This window comes from Vicia villosa, linkage group LG2 (genome assembly GCF_029867415.1).
Source record: "Vicia villosa cultivar HV-30 ecotype Madison, WI linkage group LG2, Vvil1.0, whole genome shotgun sequence".
Taxonomy (NCBI): domain Eukaryota; kingdom Viridiplantae; phylum Streptophyta; class Magnoliopsida; order Fabales; family Fabaceae; genus Vicia; species Vicia villosa.
Genome location: NC_081181.1, coordinates 210,887,819 through 210,912,826, shown reverse-complemented (window position 1 = coordinate 210,912,826; position 25,008 = coordinate 210,887,819). Strand labels below are relative to the sequence as shown.

At 33.9% G+C, this 25,008-nt stretch overlaps 1 protein-coding gene across 1 annotated transcript; it reads left to right on the top strand.

Annotated features, from left to right (window-relative positions):
• Nucleotides 1-1,623: 1,623 nt before the first annotated feature.
• LOC131648131 (histone H4) lies at nt 1,624-2,140 on the top strand. Its single transcript, XM_058917914.1, has one exon. It carries the CDS (start codon nt 1,714-1,716, stop codon nt 2,023-2,025), a length of 312 nt encoding a protein of 103 aa, XP_058773897.1. The 5' UTR covers nt 1,624-1,713; the 3' UTR covers nt 2,026-2,140.
• Nucleotides 2,141-25,008: the final 22,868 nt, after the last annotated feature.

Below are 25,008 nucleotides of genomic sequence, written 5' to 3'. Positions count from 1 at the left end.
ATAATATTATTTCATCCTTTTAAAATTATGTTTCTTTCTATTTGTTTCATTTGTTGTCATGCATATCCCTCTACTCCACCGCCGTTCTATTCGATCATCCAAACCACCACTTATGTTTTGTTCTTCTTTCTCCCGAGAAAGTCACATGTTTAATGTAAGTTTCAACTCAATTTATTGCATATCTATCAATAGATAATGTTTTCTTTTAATAAAAATAATGTGTTCCAAAACATTAACATAGCCCTTGTGAATACGATTCATTTGTGTATAAAATATTATCCTTTTAAGATTATAAGCTAGCACCATTAACATATACCACTCGTTTGTTATTTTTCCCTTTTTTTTTATCTCTGACTCATACTTTGTTATTTATTTATTTTATTGAAAATTCATTTCAATTTTGCTAATTTGCTAGCTCAATTAAAAATGTTGTTTGTCCTTTCATTTTTGCACATGATAGCAATGTGTTTTGCTTGTTTGATGTGCTATTTTCTTCATTTATTTTGATACGTTTTTTTTTTCTATATTTAGGTATATTTTGTTTAATTTTTTTTATAATTGATCTTTATTTGTTTTATTTTTTAAACTGTTTGGATTCATAGGTGAATACTTCAAATGAAAAGAAAAGTTATAAACTATAACAAATTTGATAATAATGAATTCTTTAAAAAATTATGTAAAAAATTAAATTGTAAATTTTTTTGGTGGATCGTCCTGTTAACCCACTAACTCGATAGTAACTGATACATAATTGACTTTTGAAATCAGACGTCTAAGTTGGTCCATCACTTTGGACGGATTTAAACAAAATAGGTCTAAACTGGCGTACCGCCTGTTTTTCCACCCGTAATTGTGATGCATGTTTGAATTAACTTTGAAAAGAGTCTAAAATAATTCTAAAAGTGTAGAATTGATTGTGAAGTGATTTTGAGATGTTTGGTACTTCAAAAATATAATTGATTATTCCTCAAAAATTGACTCTACTTGAAATTAAAATTTGTAGTTTCTGAATTTAAATGTATAGAAATTGTTATTCTACTCACTTTTCTATAAATATATTCAAACAAAAATTACATCTACTAAATTCAATTATGTCAAAATTAATTATACCAAACTCAATTCCATCTAAATTAATTATGTCCACAGCAATCCAAACATACCCGTAGTCTATTTTTCTCCAATTATTTCTTTTCAATTTTTGTTTTAACTTTTTTCTCTCACTACTTGTTGGTATATGATACTCACATATCTTTTACATTCCATTATTTCCTACTACTTTCATAAACAACTAAAATTTAAAATTAAACCGTTTTTATTTTGTACACATGGATAAAATGGTTGAAACCCTAGTAAACATAAAAAAATAATGATATGTATTGACTTGACAAAGAAATGCAGCATCCACCAAAAACACAATAATAGCACATAGGAGTGTTGATCCGCACAAGCTTAACAAAATAAAATCTCACCGTTAAAGATTAACTTATCGATGTTCAATATTATTTTTCACATAACGCACGGATCTCAAATTATGACTATTGATTAAGTTGAATCCAACGACCAATATCAGAGAACAAAACTCATTTTCCTCTCTCCTCATTTACAATTATACATATACTCCGATCCCCATTTCTATTTCCCACTCAAATTCAAATCCAAATCGAAATCCTAATCTCTCATTTTTCTTTCAATTTCTCAAATTTTCTCGCGAAAATGTCAGGGCGTGGAAAGGGAGGTAAGGGACTCGGAAAGGGAGGTGCAAAGAGGCACAGGAAGGTTCTCCGCGATAACATCCAAGGTATCACGAAACCAGCTATTCGTAGATTGGCGAGAAGAGGTGGTGTGAAAAGAATCAGTGGCTTGATTTATGAAGAAACCAGAGGAGTTCTCAAGATCTTCTTGGAGAATGTGATTCGTGATGCTGTTACGTATACTGAGCATGCGAGGAGGAAGACTGTTACCGCTATGGATGTTGTTTATGCCTTGAAGAGACAGGGAAGAACCTTGTACGGATTCGGCGGTTGATGAAGAAGTTTTCGTTTTTAATTATTAGGTTTATCTATGAAATTGAAGCCTGTGATTGTAATTCTGGATTCAAATGTTAATGAAATCAAATGGAACTACTACTTTTTTTTGGTAATCTGTGATTTTAATTTATTCTTTTTAATGATTTCCGATTTGCTTCAAATATTCAAGAATTTGAGTTTTTTTTGCTATTGATCCAGTTTCAAATAATCTTCTTTCTTGTAGCAAGTAATCCCTATTTTGCTTGTATTCTCATTCAGCGGCTTCTGCCATGGCATCACACAAGTTAATGTAAAATATCTTTGAATTGTCAGCTTCTGATTCTTTGTTGAGAATTTGCTTTTATAAACAATTTAACAAATAATTTCTTGATGTGCATATAAAATCTTGAGCAATTTGAATTAGTAGCTGGTAGTGGTAGGTATATTTAAGACAATGTGAGAGTTGCATAAAAAGAAATCTTTAATGTAAGTATATTTGATTTCATGGCTGAAAATCTGGCCCATTTTGGGCATGATAATGAAAATATATTATTGCCAAAAGTCTATCTTGACCTTAAGATATTTAAAGGGATGTGCTCTTCATGACCCGTTTCCGTTGGGGTGAAAGTATTAGGGTAAGACATTGGGTTATAACTTATAAGGTTATGAATGAAATTTTCCAAGGGTTCACCTTTGGATTTTGTGTGTTTTGTTGCTTGATTTATGTATATTAGAACTGTAATTGTGTCCCTCTTAATAAATTACATTTGCACTACTTTGAAATACCTTTTTGCTTGCCTAAAACAACCTTTTATTGAAGTCAACAATTATGACCAGATCATGCACAATCAAGACCAAGATCATGGAGTTTTTCAAAATGGTGAATTCTTATTAGATTTTTTTATTGACTCCCCTAATCTTCTTGGTCATCTGCGGCGAAATTCTCAAAATGCCACTATATTTTGGAAATGCATCTCCAAAATCATTTTTTTTTCTGAAAAAAAGTTGATTTCAGAAGTGCACTTCCGAAAACACAAAAAAATGTGTTTTCAACTTTTCGGAGATATATTTCAGAAATCAACTTTTTTTTTAGAGAGGGGGTGCCTTCGAAGATTTATATATAAAATATTCTAATTTTTGGTCTTGAAATGTTTCAGATATGCATTTCCGAAAAAATTCAATAATTATTAAAAAATTAAAATCTAGGTGAATCAATACAATTAATAGTATAATTAATTGGATTAATTAAAATAAATTATTAAATATATATCATTATAATCAAGATATAATAATAATAATAATAATAATAATAATAATAATAATAATAATATTAACCTAACAAATATTTAAATTAACATTTTATTTTTATATAAAAAATTAATAATAATAATAATAAAGATATTTATTTTCTATTTTTTTATGAGACATAAAAGAAATTATTTTATAGTTATAAAAAATCATTTTATAAACAAATATAAATTAAAAACATTTTAACTTATATAAAATTCTTATAGAATTAAATATATAATCTATTTATGCATTAAATAAAATTAAGACAAAATTTTCTTTTAATTTTTTTAAACTAAATAAAAAATGATTTTTTATCATAATTAATTATTAAAATAATTTTTATAATTTTAATTTTTATTTATTATTTTAAAAAACTATGTAATTTGAAATTTATATTAAAATATGAATAAAATAATAAATAATTTTATTCTTATTTGATCTCTTTTATTTTAAAATGGATTTAATGGAAATACACCGACAATGTAAAGCAGTTTTACACTGTCAGTGAATCGTAGCCGTTAAATATTTATTGAATTTTGACTTTTATTTTAATTATTTATAAAATAATACTCCCTCCGGCCTGAATTATAAACAAATATTCTCTTTTTAGATTCATTGAGTAATGAATGTATCTGGTCTACATAAAAGACCAGATACATTCATTATTCAATGAATCTAAAAAGAGAATATTTGCTTATAATAATGGCCAGAGGGAGTATATTTGAATGGTTGTGATGCACTGACTGTGTAAAGAATTTTACACTGACAGTGCATATCCATTAAATGCTTTTAAAATCTTGCAAAATAATTATTAATGTATTTAGTTTTTATATAATCATATTATTCTGTATTAGTTATAGTTTTAGCAATTATTAATATGAAATTTATTTATTAATTTTAATTGAAATTAAAATAGAAATATCAACTGGATAATTATCATTATTATTATTATTTATAACTTATAAATTATATCAATTTAATAATATATAAATTAATTAATACCCTAAAAAGTTTTAATTTTTGTAATATTTTCAGATATGCATATCCGAATTAATCAAAATTTCAATTTTTTTTTGTGTTTTGGATATGCATCTCCGACATAATCAAAATCTCAATTTTTTCGGAGATCCACTTCCGAACTCTGGAAAAATCCAGAAAAAAATTTACTTCGGAAATGCATTTCCGAAGTAGGGGTATTTAGGGGTTTTCACTGGAGATCACCCCCCCATAGGGGGTCAGGAAAGAAATTCTCTTCTTATCTATCCAACACATAAAGTTGGGTATACTTACCCTTAGTGTAAAATGCTTTGAAAACAACCAAAAAGTATATTATTTAATAATTAATTAAATAGGATAAAATTAAATGTTGTAGTGTGATTGGTGGAAGGTACACTACCCAACTTTTTGTGATGGGTAGAGAAGTTGTCCCCTTTCAAAATTGTTGACTAAAGTGCTAATTCTCCATTTTGTTGACTTTTTCATGACAGATTGATCCCCTGGGAGGGTGACGACCGTCATAAGCTGGGATAGGTCGTCACGACATCAAAAAGCTTCGTTTTTCTTCTTGTTTTTGCCATTTTCACTATTTTTTCGTGTGTAGACTTCCAACCATTTAATACCCGAAACATGAACACACTAATATTGCAAAAAGACATGAAAATGACATTAAAATGCATGTGAATCAAGACGAAAAGTACAATATGCTTTTGAGTTATCAAACTTCCTTACACTTAAACCCTTCTTTGTCCTTAAGCAAGCTAGCTAGCATGTAAAATAGTGTAATGCAACAATAAAGATACAAATAATTAAGAAAAACACAACACTCAAATACTCAGATGTGGATACAAATTTGGTTTGACTAGAGTTAATTCAATATGTACTAATTTCTACACCAAGGATATTGTGACAATACAAACCGTATTTTGCGGACACAAGTATCCCTCTTCTGCATACCAGTTCAAATGATGTCATTGTATCAAAGTCTAATTCTCCTATTCATTTTGTCCTCTTTCATTCATGACAGTCATATTAAGACCTTTTATCTTTCATACACATGGTAGGAAAATTGGTTAACACTTATGATCAACATCTTTTTAAAATTTCACATTTTTCACTCAAAGATGCATTTTGAAGGTTCAAACATTGTTGGGTTAAGTGACCGAGTGAGGGTCACGTAACTTAGTAGATGAAATATTCCCATTTTATTCATTTTTTGCAACAAATCATTCACTTATATTCATCGACTACCCTACTTAATGTGTGACTATAGATGTGTTTACGGTGATTTCCAGTAAACAACCGCTAGTCCTCCAAACTATAAAATATACTTTGGTTACTTGCAGGATCGACTAGATTGATCCTAGGACATAGTCAAACAATTGTCTTTCGATATGATTTAGTTCATATTTGTTTGTTCTGACTTCAAGAAAACTTGTTTGTGATATGATCGTATGACTATTCACTTGAAACAACACTTGTTATACATGTTAATATGACTTTCGACAAAGAAAACATAAATAAAAGCGTGTATATTGCAGAAATGTAAAGTGCAAGAATATAACGTGCTAGAATGTTAAATGCAGAAACGTAAAGTTGCTTCGAAATGAAAGCTAAACGAAGAAAATAAAGGAATTGAAAAGATTAACTATGGAACGGGCTACCGAAAAGAAGATGCATCTTGTTGGTATAGGTAGTACCTATCAATCCATATATGCACTCCTTCAACCATGCAGTCCCATACCTGCACGACCTAAGGATTCCTCTCATTCCGATGTAGCGACCACTCCTTGCCATATTCGGCCTCGAGTGTTACATGCGGTGCAACCACCCATCGCCTTCTTCGGCCTTGGGTGTTACATGCTGTCATAACCCAAAATTTGCCTTCCATATTTCATCCTCAATGACTCAAGGGTTTTATCATGGCATTCTCCTAAACAAGGATCTATTGAACTAGGGTTTTGTATCCTCCTAAGGAAATTGACAAAATAAGGTCTCCAATGGATTTCATGTGACCCATATGCTTCAAAACATATCCATGTCAAAAGTCAAGGTTCAATTCCAAGGATTGCTCATTCAAAGACTCAGATGATCCATAGTCGACTAGTTTGACCTAAAAGTCAACTATGGTCAAAGTATAGTCAAAACTCCTGATTTTTGGTTAATAACAATATTATGAAGTATCATGTATCATTTGATCAAAGGTTGATCATGATTCATCAAGGAAAAGCTTCAAAATCAACAAAGGGCATAGTTACTAAATTAGGGTTTTGGTCCAAAAAGTCAATTGTACTTTGACTAGGCATAACTTTCACTTGGAACATCATAAATTTCTCACTTAAAGCCTATTTTGAAGGAAATTGGATTATCTACAACTTTGCCTCTCACATTCCAAGGCCAGAATTGCTTCATTTGGTAGATATGGTACAAAAAGATTATAGGTCCTTTTCAAAGGTCAACCAAAAGCAGTTTTTTGTCAAAGGGCATATCATCAAGATAAAATCTCCAAATGAAAAATATGTTCCAAAATGGCTTGTAGAGGACATCTTGAGGTTTCCATAAAGTCCTAGAACTATTTCATATCTTAAAAATTGAGGGAGATATGCCTTGTCAAAGTTGGGCAATTTTGAAGGGAAAATGTGAAGTAAAAGGGGTTCAAATTGAAGTTTCTTGCAAATGGGCCTAACTTTTTAAGGTTTAATCTTGGTCCACAAGTTACCCAAGCTATCAAATTCATTTGCCACGAATTTTAGTATTTGATTTTATATAATTTTTATTCATTTAAATAATGATTTAAAGTTATGTAAATCAAGGAAAATCAAATATTGGATTCTAGGCCTTATATTGATCAATTCCAATCAACATTTGTTGCATATTTTCAATATAATTTCGTGCATAAGTGATTGGAACAATATTAATGCAAGATGGGATTAAAATAGAAAGTTTAACAAATCAAATTTTTTCAAATTTTCAAGATTGGATTCAAAGATCTTCGGGCTATTGTTTTTGACCTAACTCATTCCCCTATAAGTAGTGAAGACAAGGCAAGGGAATAGAGGACGAAATTCTGGGCAGAGAAGCATATCCAGGAACTCAAAAATTCATCAAGAAGCTTGAACTCGGTTCTGGAGAATTAAGCAGTTGCAAGGAGATCTAAGGATTGCAAAACATTTATTGAAGGATTCTGAAGGTGTCTGGATCATCGCGCTGCATCAACACCCCCAGAATACCTCCATATAAGCCCAGGTATGTCGTTTTGAACTTTGAATCGATTAGAGAAATTCATGCATCTTTAAGTGAATTTGATTGTATGTAATGCTTTGTTTCAATACTGTGAATGTTTCTGGATATTTAATTGAATTTCTGGGCACTTTTGACATGGATTACCATTGTTGACTGTGTTAGGGTTTATAGGTTTGAAATTGGGTTTTTTTTATTAGGAATAAAATTAGGAGAAATAAAGGGTGCTATCGTGTTCAGGGGACTTGGACGAAAAGAATAAGGTGGTCACGAAACGTTTATTGGGCATATATGGGGTTTTGATGATTTGCAGGTATGCTTGCTACGAGGAAAACTGTAGCTAATTCATCGCTAAAGTTTCAGGGTTTTACAGGGTCTCATGAAGAAGATGATGAGGTGCCCTCATCTGGTATGTCAGTTTAAATTCGCGCGCGCGTTTTATCTTGTATTTTCTTGTTTTATATATATTATATTGGGCGCGTGTAATAATCAGGTTGGCATGTCTGGTTGGATGGTGGGGGAACGTATACATGAGAGGGAGGGAGTGGGTTCGAGTCCCCCCTCCAACATTATTTTTTTTATTGAGAAACCCTTCTTGATTCAATGCTGTGTCTATCCTGTGGAACACTATACTCCCTCAGATCTGACCATAGGATTCTCAATTCTTTAGATCCAACGCATTAGAAGTGTAGGAACATATTATGAACCTCCAGCCAAACCACACTGAATCAAATTCTCTTTTTCTTATTTTATTTTAACTATTTAACTATAATTATTTAATTAACTCTTTAATCTTTATTTATATTTATAAATCTAATTTTTTTAATTAAATTAAAATATGATAAAACATTAAAATTTAATTTATTATTCGTTTCGACTAAATCTATTGGTCGCGATGGGTAATAATCGATTATTTAATTATTTTAATCAATTAAAATAAAAATAAGGTTTATTTTGCTAAAAGGTTTTAACCATCTTATTGGTTACGATGATTAGCATCTCTTCTTCTGTCAATTCGTTATTATTTGTAATCGAATCTATTGATTATGAGAGTTTGATGAGTTGGGAACAAATACCCCAAAACATAGCCTAAAAAAATGTGATTTTTGCCCCTTTTAACGAGCTGCTGTCTCAGGTAATCTCGCTTAGCGAGTAGCCGAAAAAATCAAATTTTGTTTTCGCCATAACTTGAGAATTGTAACTCCGAATTGCGCCTGGTTCGAAGCATTGGAAAGCTTATACAATGCTCTATCTAACAATGACTAAATTGAAACCAAATTAATGATTTTTCTCATCCTTATTTTGAGCCTATGGAAGTGCGCTTGAAGGTGGCTAAGAGAGCTTCTGCATGATTTTCATTTTATTGCTCCAAAACTGCGAAATCAAAGCCGTGCCTTCGACACTTTATTCCTTGAGGCTCCGATATGCATAAATACCTATAAAACAAAGGAAAAACTATCAAATAGTGCACAAAATGAATTAAAACTCAAGAATACAAATATTTACACAAAATTTGGGATTTTATTACAAAAACTAAAAGAATAGAATCGATAAGTGCCACAATTATATACTCAAAATAACGATATTTTGGCACTTATTATCCACCATGACCATGGCTCCCACCACGGACCTGCAGAAGGCAAAATTTCACTTGAACTAGAATTCTGATATTCTATTCCAGGTCCTCAAATTAAAAAGAAATCATCCTAGAATTAACATGTTATCATCAAACAACATATTCCTATTAATTATCATGTGAAATCAACATTTAATCACCACTTTTATCATGATTCCAAACCTCCAAAGTCAACAATAATTTCTACAACATGAAACATCATAAAATCATACCCTAACAATTCTCGTGAATTTCAACATTAAAAATAGATCATAACACCAATTAGTTATCGAATTTCATATTCAGATGCAATTATTATAACACATACATAATCATACAAATCCTATTGGAGTTTAAGGACTCCTCAACTCTACCCCTCATTCATATACCCATTTATTTAATCATTTTCCCCCTTACCTCGTTATACTAGCAGCAGTTGAATGATCTTGATTCTGTATTCTTCTCTCCCTTAACCTCTAACCTCTCCTTGCACTTTATCTTGTTATAGCCTTTTCTATATGTTTCTACGTACTCTGAAAAACTCCCCCAATCTCTTAACTTCATTCTTATAATAACCAAAACCCTTAATTTGGTTTTCCCTCTTCTACCCTCACTTGCTCGCAACATTTAAAATTGCCCTTCCTCTTTTATTTATATTTTATTTTTATTCTACTCTTATTATTTAATCTTAAAATAATAATAAAATAAAGTAATAAATAATATATTACTCCTCTCATTATTTTATTTAATTACTACATTACTAGTACTTTCAATTATATTGATTAATTCTTATAACTACTCTATTCTCTACACACCCTTCTTAGCATAAAATAATTATTTAGTTATTTTAAATAAAACATGTAAAGTTACATAAACATACAATATAATATAAACAAATGATTAAACGAAAACCGGGGTGTTACACCTCTCGCCAGGGTTAGTGTGGTAATAACAAAGTCTGTTAACTACATGCTCGACATATACACCAGGTCTTTGATTCCATCGTAACTCTGTAACTTTGGAGGCTTCTCTAGAGACCTCAGGAATCTGCAATCGAGAATACGAACAGAAAATATGTTCTTCTTTCGCTATATAACTGGAACTTTTGTATCATATATTTCCTTTCTTCGGGGATGGCAAGTTGGTGAACGATGATGACAACAAACCTCGGGGGAGTATGATTGTCATTTCTTCCTTTAAAATCAAATGGGGAATTTTATTACCTTGGTGTCAGTCGCGAGCTGGTGACCTCAAGACTTTTCTATGTGGCATTGATGTGCCAATGAGAACCGGGAGGTTGCTTCTTGTACAATATTGTCTAGTGGTAAAGCTTATTGAAGGTTCTAGTCAATCATGAATATTTTTTCTTCCAGTAATTATGAGTTTTGCTTGTGTACCAGGTTGTAGACGTTGTTTAGCAAGTTAGTGACTTCTTGTACTCTAAGATTCGCTTGTAATAGTTGAAGGCTTAGGAGCATTTCATGTTCAGGAACAGTTGGTAGTGGAGGAGGTCGATACGATGGTTCAGTCAGGAACAAAAAATGAAAGGTAAGATGGTGAAGTTGTGTCTTGTAGCGAAAGAGCAGTGCTTCCGATGTGGTAGAGAGGGGAATGAGTTATAAAGTTAGCACTCCAACGTCCAAATTATTTAGAAAAATTAGAAGTAATGTGTGCGAGGATGAATTTGAATATCTTAAATGACACATTTTACCCTTATATATCAAGAGAGGTTGAAAGTTGCTCGCATGTGATGCGACGTGATGTGCGGACAACCGTCATATTGAATCAGACAATGATTGATACGTTGGAGGGTGGAATTTTTGACTTAAGGTTAGAGTCTACTTGTTTTGTGCTTCTTTCAACTTGAAGTTCGCTCTTGGTCCTTTTGCTATAGGTCTTGCGAGTGGTTCAGAACAAACATAATTTTGTCGAGAAATTAAACAATAGAAGAACATAATTTGTTTATTCCTCAAGTGATAAAATCCAACAAGACGAGCCATTAAACTTTTGCTTGGATTCAGATTAGACCTCTGTGAAAGGCAACATCAAAGCTTTCAAATGTGAGTCACGAACAACTCCTCTTCTTTCCTCTTCTAGCGTTGTAGCAGCGGAAAATTTAAATTGATTTCGAGTAAAGACAAAATGGATCGAAGAGGCATTGTAGAGAACTTAAGAAATTGTAGTTGAAATTATAAGAATTTAGGATTGGAAAAGTTAAGGTGAGAGAAGCAAACAAGTAGAAAAGTAAAGATGATGGAGCAAAAAAGAGAATTATATATTTCTTGCATATTATTTTTTTTCTTTCTAATTTTATTTATTTTTTGTGTTTGATGAATTATTTATAAAAACCATTTTATGATGATGAATTTGTATGATTTTGTTTTTATAAGTGCTAAATTATTTTTAGATTTTTTTAGGTTTGAATTTTGTATTACTGGTGTTTGATAAGATTGATGGAGATGATAGAGAAAAAAAAATGAAAAGAATAAATAAAAGTTAAAGAAAATCTAAATGAAAATTTCTGGATTTGATAAAGAAAAAATGAGTTTGATGAATATATAGAGATTAATAAAAAATCATTTACAAAAACATATCAATAATAGTTAGCATAATATTTATGTTTTAGCGTTTGTTAAGTTCTTTGCTCTAAATTTTGTTCAGCCTTATAAATAAATTTATAAAATCAAACAAATATAACTAAAATAAAAAAGTGTTTGTGTAGTCATTTATTTTTAAACAATTCAAACAGACTCTTACTCTATTTAAATAATATATAAAAATTTCAACGTAAAAGGTAAATCGAAATGATTATCTTTTAGAATAATTAATTACTTATCAAATCAAATCAATGAACTTAATCAAAATGATTAGTTTTAGAAGTTTTATAGCTTAAGACAAGTGTATAAGAGAAGAGTTTGAACTAATCTTTTTCTTTTGTTTTGGTCAATGCAATGTATAATTTTACTCTATTTGCCTTTTTGACTAAAAAAGACCTTACACCAAATCCACTTATTAGCTATAACACAGGTTTTGGTTATGAATATGATATGACGAGTTTATGATACAAAAGTTGTGGCTTTAGTAAGTAGTATTTCTTATTCATTGACGGGTACCAATTTAGTCTACATTTAATTAAAATCATCCATAGTCCATAGATAAGAATTAATGGAGTAATATAATTAAGTTGGACCTAAACAATTGACAGAGATAATGAAGGAAACGAACATTTATAGCTTCCCCTATAATAATGTCCCCTTTCTAACAAATGATTAACTAAACGTGACTTTCCATTTTATATTGTGTTTTCTTTTTATTTTTGAAAAAGATTTAAGAATTACGTTAAGCTGAACTCATTATTACAACATCATCATCGTTCTAAAATGATTAAAATGAACTCATTATATATAATAGGTTTAGTTTTTACTAAACCGGACCAACAAAAATTTAAACATTAAGATGTTTTCATTTTTAAAAACGATAGAACCGGTGAACCAAATTGATGTGTTTAATTATCTTATGTCTACCTCATGAATAGTTGGTCTAACACAACATCTTAAACATGTAACTTAGTAGCACAAGTTACCTTTATGTCTTGTACAAAAATGTACAACTTGTTATAGCAGGTAGTTAGTTTATGTTGTTATAGTTTGTAAGGAACTGCAATTTACTATATACAATGGCTTGTAACTAACTCACAATCATCAATTCATTTCAAATCTGTTAGATATTGAATCAAGCTCTAGTATAGTCGAAGAGTAGTTTCTTGGTTTGACAAGATTAAGCATGAAGTCGAAGGTTGTTCACATGCTGGTGTCGAAGATACTAGGGTTGTTAGCATGTTAAATTAGGTTTTAGTGTTTAAACCCTAATTTTTTAAGTTAACTTGTATATTAAGTTAGCTTGTGTAATGAGCCTTGTGGAAAAAGCTCATTAGTTAGTATGTTAGGTTTTATTATAAATAGCATACTAGTCTCTCATCATTGCATACTGCAAATTCTAGTTTAGGGTGAGAGAGTTATTTATTATTCTTGTAACTTGTAATCTTGTTTAAAGATAAAGGAAGGAATAGCAGTTATAACCAATTATTGTGTTCTTCTTATTTTATCATCTTTTCTAACCCTTGTGAGTTTCTTGCCATCAAGAAGAAATTGCTTATACTTTGTTTACAGTATCGTTTTTCACAACAAATTGGTGCGGTGAGCATGGAGAAAATGCCTTCAAAAAGTATGAGATTGAAAAGTGCACCGGAGTGAACGATTTCAGTTTGTGGTGCTTGAAGATGAAAGCCCTACTAGTTCAGCAGGGTTGTTTGGAAGCGTTGAAGGGAGCGGCGGATATGGACACTGCGTTGACAGAAAGAGAGAATACGACCATGATAGTGAAAGCCCACGGTGCAATTCTGTTAAGCCCTGGTGATAAGGTTCTTCGATAAGTATCAAAGGAGACGGCGACATCAAGGTTATGGGTGAAACTTTAAAGTTTGTACATGACCAAATCGCTGGTGAATCGACTCTACCTGAAGCAAGCTTTGTATTCATTCAAGATGATTGAAGACAAAGTACTGGCTGAGCAGTTGGATATGTTCAACAAGCTGATTCTTGATTGAAAATATTGATGTGAAGATTGATGATGAAGATCAAGCATTGTTACTGTTGTGTGCTTTGCCTCGATCACATGCTCACTTCAAAGAAACTCTCCTGTATGGAAGGGAGTCCCTGAACTTTGAAGAAGTTCAATCAGCCATGTATTCTAAGGACTTGAACGAACGAAAAGAGCATAAACCTTCGACTGTTGGTGAAGGTTTGGCCGTTAAAGGAAAATGTTTGCGAAAGGAGGGTAAGTTCGACAACAAGAAGGATAAAAGCCAGTCGAAGTCTTATAGTGGCAAAGCATCTGGCATTCGATGCTATCATTGTAAGAAGGAGGGTCACACATGAAAGGTGTGCCATGAACGCCTAAAAAATCATGGAGGTAAGGATAATGGAAACGCTGCCATTGTTCAAGATAATTTTGAATCATCTGATGTTCTTGTGGTTTCAAGTGGTGACTCGAGTAAGGAGTAGATTATGGATTCAGGTTGCACTTGGCACATGACTCCAAACAAAGACTTGTTCGAAGAATTATGTGATCAAGATGGTGGATTTGTATTGCTGACAACAAAGCTTGCAAGATTGCAGGTGTTGGATCTGTGAGATTCAAGCTCCATGATGAGTCAATAAGGTTGTTGACTGAAGTCAGGTATGTTCCTGATTTGAAGAGAAATTTGATTTCTCTTGGTGAATTCGACAAGAAAGGATATGCTTTTTAAGGATAGAAAAGTATCCTAAGTGTCATGAAGGGGTCGCAGGAAGTCTTGAGAGGCGTGAAGAAACAAGGCTTGCATATCCTTGAGGCTGAATTTGTAAGTGGTTCGACAAATGTTGCATTCGCGAAACCTTTGTCGAGGACAGAAATTTGGCACATGAGATTGGGCCATGTGAGTGAAAGGGGTCTACTCGAATTAGGGAAAAAATCTGCTTGGTGGAGACAAAGTCGAAAAGCTAAATTTTTATGAACCCTGTGTACTTGGAAAATCTTGCAGAGTGAAGTTTAACAAAGGTAAACAAAGAACACAGAGATCCCTTGATTATATTCATGCTGATCTTTGGGGGCCTGCAAGGTGTCTATCATATTCAGGAGCAAGATATTTTCTATCTACAGTAGATGATTATTCCGGAAAATTATGGGTATTCATCCAGAAGACTAAGGATGAAACTTTTGAGAATTTCAAAAGTTGGAAGAATCTGGTCGAAAATCAAACTGGCAGAAAGGTCAAGAGGTTCAGAACCGATAATGGCCCTTGAATTTTGCAATGAGGCGTTCGAAAACTTTTATGCTGTCTCTAGTATTGCAAGGTGTCATACCCCAAAATTTTCCTTCCATATTCCATTCACAATGATCCAAAGTTCAAGATTCAATCCCAAAGCTTTGTTCAAACAATCCCAAGATCCACAGTCAACTTATCCAATCCTAAAGGCCAACTACAATCAAAGCATGATTCAAACCTATGATCATTGGTCAAACATCAAGTGTAGAGGTGCATAACCATCATTTGATCAAAGAATGATCATGATTCCATTAATAGAAACTCAGAGATGAACAAATACAAAAAGGTTCAAATTAGGGTTTCTTAAGAGAAAGTCAACCCAACTTTGGCTGGGCATAACTTTCACATGGAACATCAAAAAGGCCCCACTCAAAGCCTATTTTGAAGGAAATTGGATTCCCTACAACTTTGTCTCTCACAAGCCAGGGCCAGAAATGATTCATTTGAGAGATACAATGCAAAAGATTACAGGTCATTTTCAGGCATCCTCCAAAAGCAGTTTTTTCCCAAAGAGGATATGATCAAGATAAAAGCTCCAAATGAAAAATATATTCCAAAGTGGCTTATAGAGGACCTCTTAAGGTTTCTAAAAAGTCCTAGAACTCCTTCATAGCTCAAAAATTGAGTGAGATATGATTGATCAAAGTTGGGTAATTTTGGAGGACCAAATATGAAAAAGAAGGTTCAAATTGAGAAACTTTGCAAATGGGCCCATACTTTTATGACTTAAACTTGGCCCATAAGTTATCCAAAGTACTTGCCACGAATAATAACATTTTATTTGACTTTACACAATTTTATTTCATTTAAAATTGATTTTTTATGATTTAAATAAGTGGGAAAATCAAATATTTTGTTGGAAAATATATTTTGGTGATTTCCAATCAATATTAATGATAAAATATATTGCTAATTTCGTGATGATTGGATTAGAGAAGAATAAATTAAATTTTGGCCAAATGTAGTAGATTATTATTCAAGAAACAAATCAAATTTCTCAACTATGGCAAGTTTTGATTTAAGAGATTCTAGGGCTCCTCTTTAGACCTAATTTACTCCCCTATAAGTAGTAAACATAAAGCATGGGATTAGGGGTCGGAATTCTGTCCGGAAGTGCACACTTAAGAACAAGAAAATTCTTCAAAAAAAACTCAGATTTGATTTGGAAGGATCAAGCAATTGCAAGAAGATTGAAAGGTTGCACGAGGATCCTTGAAGAATTCCGAACGTGTTGGAAGCATTACGCGTCATCAACACTCCCAGATTGACCTCCTATTAGCCAAGGTAGAGTACTCTGAACTTTGAACCGATTAACATGATGTGTGCATCCTCATAATGTTTTGATTGTATATTTTGATTTATCTTAGTGTAATGAACGTTTCTGGGCGATTCTATTTGAGTTTGCGTGCTTTAATCGTGACTCTCCATTAGAGGCCGTTTTCGAGGTTTAGGGTTTTGAATTGGGGGTTTTTGTTAAAGGTAAAATTAGGATAAATCAAGAGCATAATCAGATTCGCATGATCAAAACGAGGGGAATGGGATAGGTGCGCAAGATTTATGTGTGTTTATATGCAAATCGCTATTTCCCAGGTTTACTTGCTACGCAAAAAATAGTAGCAATTTCGTAGCAAATTTTATCAGAAATTCGCAGGTCTGGGGAAGAAGAAGGTAACGTGGCAACGAACCACTGGGTCGTTTGAATCTCGCGCGCGTTTTCTATTTTCATTATCTTACTGTTTTATATTATGCTATGAATACAATCATAAAACACTTGCGTTGGTTAGTTGTGTTGGTGAGTGAGGCGCGTATGAAACGAAGGGACGAGGGTTCGATCCCTCGCTCCCTATTATTTTTATAAAATGTTCTGGCCTCTTGATCAGGTGAGGCACCTTCTCTGCAGAGCACTATGCGCTTCCAGATCTGGGCCATTAGATCAATAGTCCTCTTAGATCCAACGCACCCTGATTAACACCCATGCCATACGCCCTACTGACCACACAAAATCCTGAGCCTAATAAAACTAAATAATTTTAATTATTTAGTTGTTTAAATTAAGATAACTTTTAAATGTATTTATTAAATTAATAATGATTATTTTTAAAATAAGTTATTATATGATATTAAAAGTTTCAATTTGTTGTTCGTGCCGATTAAATCGATTAATCGCTATGGTCAACAATAATTTTAATTAAAATGCTATTTAATTAAAAATACAATTAAATTATATTTGGTTAAATGGTTGCAACTATCTTATTAGTTGTGATGATTAACTTCGTCTTTTTTCTAATCCTAATTCGCTATTCTTTTTAATCGAATCAATCGATTACGAGGGGTAATGATGCAAATTAATTATTAAAAATTATAAAAAATACTATTATTCGTTATTAGTGATAATCAAATCAATTGATTAAAATTGGTAACGATACAACTTCAAATCTGTTAACTATGGCGATTGAATCTATTGATCGTTGCGGTTAATAGTGCTAAATCAAATCAGGGTTGTACGCCCAATCCTAAAACACTTCAAATCAAACTACGGATTTTTATCCTTATTCAAAACTACGATAGGCCATTCAAAAAGCCTTCAAACCATCTCAAATCAAATTCTAAATCTAAGGGCGTACAACCCTTCCCCGAACTACGTAGACTCTGATCCTCCATAAGGAGGTACGTAGGCACTTGGCAACAAGGCGAGTCCCCTTCCTTGAAATTCTAATCATGTCAATATAATTAAATTCTGTCTGTTACCCTTCTTTATAAACCTTGCCATGAAACCCTTATCTTTGAAATATTAGCCTTTAGGAAAGGGTTGGGGGTGCCTAACACCTTCCCTCGACCTGAATATAGTGTCTTACCCTGATCTCTTAACTGCGTAGGTTTCCTATTCGCCTTGGTAGAATAGGTGGTGACTCTAAACATTAATTTTTTAGGCAGGGTGCTACACAAGGCACATAACTACTGCAGGTACTCCACAGCAAAATGGTTTGGCTTAAAGGTTTAATCGAACAACTTTGGAGAGATTCAGATGCATGTTGACTAGTGATGGATTAAAGAAGGTGTTTTTGGCTGAGGCTATTTCGACAATAACATATCTGATAAACAGATGTCCTTCGATAACATTAGATATGAAGACACCTGAAGAAGTTTGGTCAGGACATCCACCAGATCTCGACAAACTGAGAGTATTTGGCTTCGTAGCCTATGCTCACATTAGGCAAGACAAGGTCGAACCTAGAGCTCTTAAATGCATGTTCATAGGATACCCTAAAGCAGTCAAAGCTTATAGGCTATGGTGCCTAGAGACAGGTCACAAGAGGTGTATCACCAGTCGAGATGTAGTTTTCAATGAAGTTGAGATGACTTTCAAGAAAACTGATGATGATGATGGTCGAAGTGCAGAAGAGATGGAACAAGAAGAGATTCCTGTGGAGGTGGAGCATATTGATGCTGAATTGCATAACCCAGATGAAATCGAAGAAGGAGCAGATGATGCTGATGAAACTGGGGAAGTTGTCGATGACTACCTACTGTCAAGAGACAGGTCGAGAAGAGTCATTAAGGCACCTCAGAGACTTGGTTATGCAGATCTTATAGCTTATGACCTAATATCTGCAAGTGAGGTTCTAGATGATGAACCTAGAGATTATAAGGAAGTTTTGAGGATTCGAAATCAGACTGAATGGCTGAAGGCCATGGATGATCACATGAAATCTCTTCATGATAACCACACTTGAGAACTGGTCAAGAAACCTATTGGAGCAAAGTTAGTCAGCTGTAAGTGGATTTTCAAAGTTAAGGAAGGAATCGAAAGAGTGGCGTCGAAAATATACAAGGCAAGGTTGGTCGCAAGAGGTTTCACTCAGAAAGAAGGTGTCGACTTCAATGATGTGTTTTCTCCTGTTGTGAAGCATAGGTCCATTAGAATGTTTCTTGCCATGGTGACACAGTTCTACCTTGAACTGGAACAAATGGATGTGAAGACTGCATTCTTGTATGGTGATCTAGATGAAACAATCCTGATGAGGCAACCTGAAGGGTATGTCAAAAAGGGGAAGGAAGAATATGTGTGCAAGCTGAAGAGGTCCTTATATGGATTGAAACAATCTCCTCGACAATGGAATAGGATATTCGACAAGTTCATGGCATGCATAAGTTTCGTTAGAAGCCAGTTCGACCACTGTGTTTACTTCAGATTTTGACCTGGTAATTCATTTGTTATTTTGTTTCTTTATGTGGATGATATTCTCATAGCAAGCAACAATGTCGAAGATGTAATGAGGGTGAAGGCTGAACTCAATACGAAGTTTGGTATGAAGGATCTAGGAGATGCTTCCAGGATTCTTGGAATTGACATTCGAAGAGATAGAAAGAATTCGAAGTTACGCTTATCTCAAGAGGCATATCTACGAAAGATTCTCGAAAAGTTTGGTATGTCGAATTCGATTCAAGTTGACTATAGATCAGTGTCCCAATACTGGTGCCGAAAGAGCTTATATGAATAGCATTCGATATGCTAATATATTAGGTTCTTTGATGTATGCTATGGTCTGTACTAGACCCGACATAGCATATGCAGTAAGTCTTGTAAGAAGGTACATGGTGAATCTTGGAAAGGCTCACTGGCAAGCATTTAAGTGGATTTTAAGGTACATAAATGGGTCTCTGAACAGGGTCCTAATTTATGGTGGAGCCTTGGGTGAAGGTAGTAAAGTAGTAATCAAAGGATATGTCGACTCTGATTATGCAGGGTGTATGGATTCTAGAAAATCTATTTCTGGATATGTTTTCACTATGTTTGGCACAACAATTAGTTGGAAAGCAACACTTTAGAAGGTTGTTTCTCTATCAACCACTGAAGCATAATATATTGCCCTCACTGAAGTTGTGAAAGAAGCATTGTGGCCATAAAGTTTTGCTAAGGAGCTGAAACTTCAAGGTGAAGGTATCATTATTAGATGTGATAGTCAAAGTGCAATACACCTGTCGAAGAATTCATCCTATCATGAGCGAACTAAGCACATTGATGTGAGGCTGCATTTCGTCAGAGAAGTAATCGAGCATGGAGAAGTCCAAGTGCTGAAGGTTTCGACCGAGGACAATGTTGTTGATATGATCATCAAGACATTGCCAAATGGCAAGTTTTTCCACTGTATGCAGTTGATAAAGCTGCATGGAGAAAGCTAGTTTGTTCCCTTGATTTTGTAGAGTTAGGTCCAAGGTGGAGATTTGTGAGATATTGGATCGAACTCTAGTATAGTAGAATGGTAGCTTCTTGGTTTGACATGATTAAGTATGAAGTCGAAGGTTGTTCACATGCTAGTGTCGAAGATGCTATTGTTAGCATGTTAAATTAGGTTTTGGTGTTTAAACCCTAATTTGTTAAGTTAGCTTGTATATTAAGTTAGCTTGTGTAATGGGCCTTGTGGAAAAATCCCATTAGTTAATGTGTTAGGTTGTATTATAAATAGCATACTAGTCTCTCATTATTGCATAGTGTAAATCCTAGTTTAGGGTGAGGGGTTATTTGTTATTCTTGTAACTTGTAATCTTGTTGAAAGAGAAAGGAAAGAATAACGGTTATAACCAATTATTGCGTTTTTCTTATTTTACCATCTTTTCTAACCCTTGTGAGTTTCTTGTCGTCAAGAAGAAACTGTTTATACTTTATTTACGGTATCGCTTTTCACAACAAAATCAATGCAAGTTTGTTGCACTTTTCTCTCCTTCTTCATTCATTTCAAATCAATTCAAGTTTGTTGAACTTTTCTCTCTTTCTTCATTCATTTCTTCATCATGTTGAAGAACTTTATGATGGTATTAGTGTTCTTTTGAACTCTATTATTCAAGCTTATCATGATTCGAGGTGTTAACAATGTAATCAATCTTTCAGTTGCCGATCCTTCTCAAATTCCTATAAATGTCTACTATGTTAAAGCACCAGATGGATCTTCTTTTGTTGCAGTTAAAACTGATCCTCAATCACTCCAATTATCATCTTTGGACTCGATCAATGAGACAAGCACTTTGAGATAAGAACAAGTTTGATTTTATTGATGGATCTATTTCCATTCCTACTAAATTTGATTGTAATTTCAAAGCTCATAACAGTTTCAAGGCTTATGCATCGTTTATCATGATTCAAGGTGTTAACAATGTCATCAATATTTCAGTTGCAGATCCTTCTCAAATTCCTATAAATGTCTAATATGTTAAAGCATCCGATGGATCTTCTTTTGTTGCAGTTAAACTGATCCTGAATCACTGCAATTATCATCTTTGGACTCAATCAATGATACAGGCACTTTGAGATAAGAACAAGTTTGGTTTTGTTGATGGATCTATTTCTATTCCTACTGAATTTGATTGTAATTTTAAGGCTCATAATGTTAGAACAAGATTTGTTCTTATCAATTATCTTAGTTTTGATGATAACAATAATATGAATTTTGCTTAAGATAATATGGTACTCTAATCCAATGCAATTTCCCTTTCAGGAAATATATATAAAGAGTACGCATAATTCAGCGCTCAGAAGATGTGTCTCAAATGGTTCAGCATGCAACATCAGAACATGGTCTGGCAAGACATCAGAAGATGGTCGAAGCAGAATCAGAACATGGGTCTATGGAAGCATCAGAAGAACATGAGATCAGAAGCACTGAAAATCAGAAGATGGTATCACGCTCAGAAGCACTTCAAGGTCAGAAGATCAGAAGATGCTGTGCACCAAGCTGTTTGACTCTGATGATATTCAAACGTCGTATTCACAAACATCAGATCAGAAGGAAGTACACGTGGCAGACTACGCTGACTGACAAAAGGAACGTTAAAGCTACTAAAGGCTACGTCAGTAGACACAGCGTGAACAAGGCTCGAGGTAGTTGACAAAAGCGTATAACATTAAATGCAAAGCTGTACGGAACACGCAAAGCATTAAATGCATTCAACGGTCATCTTCTCAACGCCTATAAATATGAAGTTCTGATGAGAAGCAAGGTTAACGATTCTGCACAAAATCAACTTATATCAAACTTGCTGAAACGCTGTTCAAATCAAAACTCAGAATCTTCATCTTCATCAAAGCTCACTACATTGCTGTTGTAATATCTTAGTGAGATTAAGCTTAAACTGTAAGAGAAATATCACAGTTGTGATTATCGCTTTTAAGAAGCATTTGTAAACTCTTGAATTGATTACATTAAGTTGTAAGGAACTAGAGTGATCGGTTGATCAGTATACTCTAGGAAGTCTTGGCAGTTGGCTGAGCAGTTTGTAACTAGAGTGATCAGGTTGATCAGAATACTCTAGAGGAAGTCTTAGCAGTTGGCTGAGCAGAAAGTCTTAGGAGTGAACTAAGCCTAGAGTGATCGTGTTGATCAGTAGACTCTAGAAAAAGTCTTAGGAGTGAACTAAGCAGTTGTTCCTGGAGTGATCAGGTTGTGATCAGAAGACTCTGGAAGACTTAGTTGCGGCTAAGTGGAGAACCATTGTAATCCGTGCGATTAGTGGATTAAATCCTCAGTTGAGGTAAATCATCTCTGCGGGGGTGGACTGGAGTAGCTTTGTTAACAGCGAACCAGGATAAAAATATTTGTGCATTTATTTTTATCGTCCAAGATTTAAAGTCACACTTATTCAATCCCCCCCCTTCTAAGTGTTTTTCTATCCTTCAATTGGTATCAGAGCGCCGGTTCTAAGGTGCAAGCACTTAACCGTGTTTAGAAAAGATTCAGGAAGAGAAAAACGCTTCATTTAAAAGATGGTTGATGAAAGTGAAAGGACTATACCTACACCTGCATCTACATCTGGCTCTGCTGAGCAATACAACGGTAACAATGGTTATACTAGACCGCCGGTATTTGATGGTGAAAACTTTGAATACTAGAAAGATAAACTGGAAAGTTACTTTCTGGGTCTAGATGGTGATCTATGGGATCTTCTGATGGATGGTTACAAACATCCTGTAAATGCCAGAGGCGTAAAGCTGTCAAGGCAAGAAATGAATGATGATCAAAAGAAGCTTTTCAGGAATCATCATAAATGTAGAACTGTTTTGCTGAATGCTATCTCTCATGCTGAGTATGAGAAGATATCTAACAGGGAAACGGCCTATGACATATATGAGTCCTTGAAAATGACTCATGAAGGAAATGCTCAAGTCAAGGAGACAAAAGCTCTTGCCTTAATCCAGAAGTATGAAGCCTTCAAGATGGAGGATGATGAAGACATTGAAAAGATGTTTTCGAGATTTCAAACTCTTACTGCTGGATTGAGAGTTCTTGACAAAGGATACACCAAGGCTGATCATGTGAAGAAGATCATCAGAAGCTTACCCAGAAGATGGGGTCCTATGGTGACTGCATTCAAGATTGCAAAGAATCTGAATGAAGTTTCTCTGGAAGAGCTTATCAGCGCCTTGAGAAGTCATGAAATAGAGCTGGACGCAAGTGAGCCTCAAAAGAAAGGTAAGTCTATTGCATTAAAATCAAATATCAAGAAATGCACTAACGCTTTTCAGGCCAGAGAAGAAGATCCTGAAGAATCAGAATCTGAAGAAGAAGATGAACTGTCCATGATTTCCAGAAGGCTAAATCAACTCTGGAAGACCAAGCAAAGGAAGTTCAGAGGCTTCAGAAGTTCAAGGAAATTTGAACGTGGAGAATCTTCTGATGAAAGAAGATTTGACAAGAAGAAGGTCATGTGCTATGAATGCAATGAGCCTGGACACTACAAGAATGAATGTCCAAATCTTCAAAAGGAAAGTCCCAAGAAAAAGTTTCATAAGAAGAAAGGTCTTATGGCAACCTGGGATGAGTCAGAAGATGATTCAGAAGATGAGCAGGCCAACTGTGCGCTGATGGCGACAGAAGATGACGGATCAGAATCTACATCAGAATCAGATTCTGAAGAGGTATTTTCTGAACTTACTAGAGATGAGTTAGTTTCCGGTCTAACTGAACTTCTGGAACTCAAGTCTCAGATTAGTCTCAAATACAAAAAGCTGAAAAAGCAATTTGAATTTGAAACAAAGAAGCTTGAGTTGGAGAATTCTGAATTAAAAGAAAAACTTTTAAAATTATCCAATAATGTTGGATCTCCTTCTGATTCAGAAAAATCCACTCCTAGTCTGAACCATATTCTGAAAGAATATGATTTAAGTTTCAGAAAGTTCTTATCTAGAAGTATTGGCAGAAGTCAGCTAGCTTCTATGATATATGCTGTGTCTGGAAACAAAAGAGTTGGCATTGGTTATGAGGGTGAAACCCCATACAAACTTGAACCTGTTGATGAAATGAAAATTACATACAAGCCATTGTATGATCAGTTCAAGTATGGCCACTCTCATGATATTAGGCACACCTCACATGCACAAAGTTTTCACATAACACACACTAAGAAGCATGTGACACAACCTAGGAAATATCATGAAACTCACATTAAGAATTATCATGCTGTTCCTCCTATTGCTTACAATGTTAAACCCAAGTTCAATCAGAACTTGAGAAAATCTAACAAGAAAGGACCCAAAAAGATGTGGGTACCTAAGGATAAGATTATTCCTATTGCAGATATCCTTGGCTGCAAGAAGGACAAAGCACAACATGTCATGGTACCTGGACTCTGGATGCTCGCGACACATGACAGGAAGAAGGTCTATGTTCCAAGACCTGGTGCTTAAGTCTGGAGGAGAAGTCAAGTTCGGAGGAGATCAGAAGGGCAAGATAATTGGCTCTGGAACTATAAAGTCTGGTAACTCTCCTTCCATTTCTAATGTACTTCTTGTAGAAGGATTAACTCATAACCTCTTATCTATCAGTCAATTAAGTGACAATGGTTATGATATAATCTTCAATCAAAAGTCTTGCAAGGCTGTAAATCAGAAGGATGGCTCAATCCTATTTACAGGCAAGAGGAAGAACAACATTTATAAGACAGATCTGCAAGATCTTATGAGTCAGAAGGTGACTTGTCTTATGTCTGTTTCTGAAGAGCAG

What these genes read in the sequence shown, in the direction of transcription:
- LOC131648131 (XM_058917914.1), top strand. Translation starts at nt 1,714, where the DNA reads ATGTCAGGGCGTGGAAAGGGAGGTAAGGGACTCGGAAAGGGAGGTGCA.